The sequence below is a fragment of the Nicotiana tomentosiformis genome, chromosome 10, assembly GCF_000390325.3.
Source record: "Nicotiana tomentosiformis chromosome 10, ASM39032v3, whole genome shotgun sequence".
Taxonomy (NCBI): Eukaryota; Viridiplantae; Streptophyta; class Magnoliopsida; order Solanales; family Solanaceae; genus Nicotiana; species Nicotiana tomentosiformis.
The window spans coordinates 26,468,079-26,474,829 of NC_090821.1; the positions used below are offsets into that span (position 1 = coordinate 26,468,079).

Genomic DNA, 6,751 nt, shown 5'->3' on the forward strand with positions numbered 1-6,751 from the left:
GGGCACCGACTGCTTGTGTTGATGTCGTGGAAGAATGGCGAGGCGAATATATGATAACTGTTATGCATCTAAGGACTGTTCTTGAAGAGCTTTGCCATAACGAGAAGGTTTTGCTTGTGATGTTACGGGATGTGGGTGCGTGGTTTATTATCTCGGAATATGGTGCAGTCGTATGGTATGGATGTACTGATGGATCTTCAGTAGTTCACTAGTAGAATAGAATAGATTCTTGCACGAATGATGTGGTGCCCTAAATCCACCTGATTCCATCCTCAACAAAAGTAACTCACCTCATTTCTAGTATTGTAGCTACCAATGATATGGCCTGGTATTACAACTTGAGAGTTATTATGGCAAAAATATGTCTAGCTCATAACAAGTGTTCATCCGCTCTTTCCACCTTTACAACATGTTCTGACTATTTTCCCTTAGCTATAAATTGATTCTGCTAGTCTCTGGACACTTGTTGGGGTGCCCATGAGGGAGAGTGTCCTTCCATGTAGCACTTTAACACTCTCTTTCTCATAGGATCCTTAATAGGCTCTCCATTAAGTCCGAATACACTTTTGGGTTACTATAACATCACATATGTTTCGCATGCTTGTCCCATCTTTCTTTGGCATCTAGGTGCTTCCCAAGTCACAAACCTATTGTGGACTTATTATGAACACACGCGAACCTTCCCTATCTACTCTATAGTACTTCCCCGGGTTCCATTATTTTTAATGCTCTGCTTCTAGGATCGCTTACCATGTCATATACATTCTCATGTGCGGAGAGTTTACCTTCTTTAGCATTCCACATCCTTAGGTGGACATGGGTTTATCTTTTGCATTTCTCTCCAGAGCATCAAATTAACCATTAGAACCCCTCCAACCCATGTGTGACTTCACCATAATATTCAGACATCATCGGTATATGGTCTCCCTCTTGTTTGGTTGAACTTAAGTAGCCTTACCGTGGCCTTTATTTCCCCACTTGGGGTGGATGTTCCAGATATTGATACATGTCATGAACATATCTGTCACGACCCAAACCGATGGTCCATGACGAGTGTACGAGCCTACCTGTGGAACACCCCTAAGCATATGTCTAAGATAAACATGAAATAAGTGTAGGAAATGCATAACGTCTGGCAGCAAACTACTTAATTGTGTGAATAACATACGCGAAAAAATGTGCCCAAAAGACATATGTACATATATATACGAAACACAGTAGGGTGAGCCGACAAGGCCACATACTATCTGACTATACATGACTGTCTACAGACCTCTAATAGAATGTACATCTGTATAAAGGACGAGACTTGCCCCTATCATACCCATATATGTATACAAACATATCGTACCAAAACCTAAAAGCAGCTCCGGATCAAATGGAGCACGCCAACTCTCTCTGAGCAAGGATCCTAAGAAGGGAAACCGTTAGCCTGTCTACCTACACCTAGGGGTATGAAACACATGCCCCAGGAAATAGGGGCGTCAGTACGAATAATGGACTGAGTATGCAAGGCATGAAAATCAGTATCAAAGACATAAAAGAAACACGGAGTAAAGGAATCCGCCTGTAAGTCTAAATAACTTTGTGAATCCTGAAATATTATAAAGTCATGCATTTGCTTATAAATGTCGAATCATGCATAGGTATATATGTACATAACACCATCAAGCCTCTGAGGGCATCCCATCATATTATCTCGGCCTCTGTGGGCAAAATCATCAACGTATACCAACTGATCAGGTGGTGGTGCATATATAATATCGTAACCTTTTCCCATATCCCATATACATATAAAATATGCGTATATAACGCCATCTAGTCATGGATCAATGTACATGTATAAATGAATAAAATGCATAAGAAGTAAGTTAATAAGATTTCTCGGAATGTCATAAGATCAATATGCCTTCGGATAAACTTTATCAATTTATGTATTTTCTAAGACACATGAACAGACGATATAATAATAGGACACATGGGGAATCAATAACATATGCACCCCTTAGTACTTCTATGACTAGAGTCATTTATGAAAGTTGCATGTTTTCTCATTTCGTTGTATCATATGGATCATGCCAAAATAAAAGAAGGGAAGCCTTAATATACATGAGCCTATTCTCTTGACAATCCCTCTAACACACGTCAATCGCGACAAAACACGTAACGATGGATCGAAGTAGGGAAAAATCTGTATGATGCTCATGAGAAAGATTGTACCGTGCTCACTTAGAATTGCAACTCACGCTGCTATAGCATTGTAGGGGTTCATAAGAATTCCTTTTTGGGAATTTTCATCCATTACTAGCAAGCATATACATTTCCGTTTAATGATATAGGGAGATATCTTTATCATAGTGGGTGTGGGACCCACTTTATAAGATGACTTAGCCAAAGAATTCTCAAAATATGCCGCCTAGCCCCATAACTTACCTATTCAATATTAGGATTGATTAAGAGCCCCTACTTGCTGCCACGTTGGGAGGTATTAAGCTTATCCAAATATTTCCTAATTAGCTTGTTATTCTCCCACTAGACCAATAATTATCTAATTACCCACAAAATTAAGAATTATCTTAAATTACATAAAATACTAATCACTTTTAACATACTTTATATACCTTACTATCATGGTCATGTGGTACATTGTATGGCACAAGCCATAAATACAGGTTATTATAGCTTGGACCGTATTTTATCCCAAATTGTCAAACTTCAACGAAACTCATTTTCTTCGATTTGTTTACCCTCTAACCTTCACGACACTTACTTATCACCTGTTATAAATAGCATAAATACTTATAACCTAAAAAATAATCTCATTCCCTAGCCTACATTGATTAACTTATGACGAAACTTTAACGTACGAAAATGCGAAATGTAACATCCTTCGCCCCTAAGAAACATTCGTCCTCGAATGTTTAACTCCCCGGGATCTATATATATTTTTGCAGAGTCGCCTTTTTAACAGTACTACTACCAACCCTTCTTGTAGAAAAATCAATAATTCAATGCCACATAGGGCCACAATCATCAATAACGACAATGGCCTCACACGACCAATGACAATAACTAACACAAGAATCCATACACACACCTTAAGGCTGTGATGTCTTAGTCGGATCCTCCTCTGGAAGAGGAAACAAGTGAGGATACCTAGACTTCATTTCTTCTTTGGCTTCCCAAGTCATTTCTTCCACATTATCGTTTCTCCAAAGTACTTTAACCGAAGCTACGTCTTTAGTCCTCAATCTCTGAACCTGTCTATCTAGTATAGCAATGGGCGTTTACTCATATGATAGATGCTTTGTGACCTAAACATCATCGACTAACATGACTCTGGAAGGATCTTTGATACATTTACGGAGCATAGACACATGAAATATTAGATGTACAGACTCCAAGTCAGAACGCAAATCTAACTCATATGCTACCTGGCCTACCTTGTGTATGATCCTATATGGTCCAATGTACTAAGGGCTAATTTTTCCTTTCTTACTGAACCTCATAACACCTTTCATCGGTGATACCTTTAGTAATACCCAGTCATCAACCTGAAACTCTAAGTATCGCCGTCGATTATCTGCGTAAGACTTCTGACGGCTTTGAGCTGCTAATAGCCTTTCCTGTATATGCTTAATCTTATCGATAGCCTGTTGTACCAACTCTGGTCATACTAACTTAGTTTCCCCAACAACGTACCATCCTATAGGCGACCTACACTTCCGTCTGTAAAGAGCTTCGTAATGAGCCACCTGAATACTGGAATACGACAGATGATCATCCCAGCTACCGTTGAAATCTATCACACAAGCCCGTAACATATCCTCAAGTGTTTGAATAGTACGTTCAGCATGTCCATCTGTCTGGGGATAAAATAATGTACTTACCTGAGTCCCCAATCCTTTTTGGAAGGACCTCCAGAAATTAGCTGTAAACTAAGCACCTCTATCCGAGATAATAGATATAGGGACACCATGAAATTGTACTATCTCCTAAATGTAAAGCCTTGCATAATCCTTTGCGGAATATGTAGTCCTAACAGACAAAAAGGGGGCTAATTTTGTAAGTCTATCAACAATCACCCATATAGAATCGAACTTACGCTGGGTACGAGGTAAGCCTATGATGAAATCCATATTAATTACTTCCCACTTCCAAGTCGGAATCTCTATAACCTGCAATAATTCACTGGGTTTTTGATGCTCAATCTTAACCTACTGACAGTTAGGGCACTGGGCAATAAACTCCGCTATATCCTTTTTCATTCCGTCCCACCAATATATTTCCCTGATATCATGATACATCTTTGTTGCTCCTGGATGGACAGAATAACGAGAATAGTGAGTCTCTCCCATAACCTGTCGGCGCAGCCCTGCAACATTAGGGACATATAATCGTCCTCGATATCTGAGGACCCCTTCTCCTGTTATCTCAAATGGTGTCTTCTCCTTCTGAGGGGTTGTATCTCTATAATGAGCTAACATAGGATCCTTGTTTTGGCGTTCCTTCACTTCAATTACTAAAGAGGATGTTACCGTGTCCTGAATAGTAACTCTGGTATCACCTGAATCTAGTAAGAGAACTCCAAGACTAGCTAGCTGATGAATCTCATGGGCTATTCCCCCTCTTCTCTGGCTGTAAATATGATAGGCTACCCGTAGATCTACGACTGAAGGCATCGGCTACTACATTCGCCTTCCTTTGATGGTATAAAATATCAACGTCATAGTCTTTCAGTAGCTCCAACCATTTCTTTTGATGTAAATTCAATTCCTTTTTCTTGAAGATATACTGAAGGCTCTTATGATTTGTATAGATATAAACATGAATGCCATATAAATAGTGCCTCCACATCTTTAGTGCATGAATCACCGCGGCTAACTCTAACTCGTGATTCGGGTAATTCTTCTCGTGCTTTCTTAGTCGTCTAGAAGCATAAGCTACAAACTTACCATGGTGCATCAGTAAACAACCCAATCCAATGCCCGAAGCATCACAATAGATAGCATAACCATCGGTTCCCTCTAGGAGTATTAGAACCAGTGCTGAAGTTAATTTATCTTTCAATGCATGGAAACTCCACTCACAAGCATCAGTCCATTGAAACTTAGCTCCCTTCTGAGTCAACTTTGTCAGTGGTGCTGAAAGAGAAGAAAATCCCTCTACGTATCTCCTGTAATAACCTGCCAAACCGAGGAAGCAACGAACCTCCATCGGTGTCGCGGGTCTAGGCCAAGTCTTCACTGCCTCAATCTTTTGGGTATCAACCAGGATACCCTCACTTGAAATAATATGTCCAAGGAAAGCTACAGAATGCAACCAGAATTCACATTTAGAGAGTTTTGCGTACAACTTCTCTTTATGTATAACTCTGAGCATCGTACGCAAATGATCTACCTGCTCAGCCTCTGAACGGGAGTAAATAAATATATCATCAATAAATACAATCACGAACAGATCTAGAAAGGGCCTGAACACACGGTTCATCAAGTCCATGAATACTACAGGGGCATTGGTCAAACCAAATGACATAACACGAAACTCAAAGTTCTCGTATTTGGTCCTGAATGCTGTCTTCAGAATATCTTTCTCCTTAACCCTTACTTGATAGTACCCGGACTTGATGGTACCCGGACCTCAAGTCTATCTTCGAGAAATACTTGGCACCTTGCAACTAATCAAATAGATCATGAATCCTCGGGAGCGGATACTTATTCTTGATCGTCACCTTATTCAACTGTCTATAATAAATACACATCCACAAGGAACCATCTTTCTTCCTCACAAATAACACAGGTGCTCCCCACAGTGATGTACTAGATCTGATAAATCCTTTTTCAAGCAAGTCCCTTAGTTGTTCCTTCAACTCTCTCAGCTCTACAGGTGCCATTCTATAGGGAGGAATAGATATTGGTTGAGTATCTGAAAATATGTCAATAGCAAACTCAATTTCTAGCTCTAGCGGAAGACCTGGAAGCTCATTGGGAAAAACATCAGAAAACTCATTAACCACATGGATAGACTGAACTATTCGTGAGTCTACTTTCAAATCCTGAACCCGAACTAAGTGATAAATATAGCCCTTTCTAGTCATCTTCCCTACATTGATATAGGAAATAAACCTACCTCTCAGCGATGCCGTATTACATTTCCACTCCAAAACAGGCTCCTCTGGAAACTGGAATCAAACCATCTTTGATCTACAATCAACGTTGGCATAACAAGAAGCCAACCAATCCATACCCAGTATAACATCAAATTCTACCATATCTCAATTAGATCTGCTACTGTAGATCAACTATGAACTACCAACTCAGGTTCGATACCAAACATACTAGCAACCAACGGAGTGGTATATGATAAAGTGGAACCTGGGTCAATCAATGCATATAAATCAGATAAGGAGACTCATAATATACATGTAATAACATCAGGTGATGACTCCTGATCCTGTCGACCTGCTAATGCATAAATGCGGTTCGAGGACCGCTCGAGCTAGATGCTCCACCTCTGCCTCTACCACGACCGATTGATGCTTGTAAACCTTGCCCAGGCGGGCGTACTAATGATGACAAACTAGCTACAGATCTTGATGGCTGAACTATGCTTGCACCACCTCTCGCCAGACAATCTCTCAGAATGTGGCCTAGATAACAACAAGTATAACAAACACCCAACCCCATACGGCACTGCCCGACATGCTACTTACCACACTGAGCACGTCGTGGAAAGGGCGGCCTCATATGAC

At 40.3% G+C, this 6,751-nt stretch overlaps 1 protein-coding gene across 1 annotated transcript; it reads right to left on the reverse strand.

The window, feature by feature from the left end:
- Positions 1-3,473: 3,473 nt before the first annotated feature.
- On the reverse strand, positions 3,474-6,097 carry LOC138899906 (uncharacterized). The gene is made up of 4 exons (XM_070186605.1): positions 5,758-6,097; positions 4,956-5,309; positions 4,362-4,573; positions 3,474-3,653 (listed from the first exon to the last, which is right to left on the reverse strand). The coding sequence occupies exons 1-4, from the start codon at positions 6,095-6,097 to the stop codon at positions 3,474-3,476; spliced, it is 1,086 nt and encodes a 361-aa protein (XP_070042706.1).
- Between the last annotated feature and the right edge of the window lie 654 nt (positions 6,098-6,751).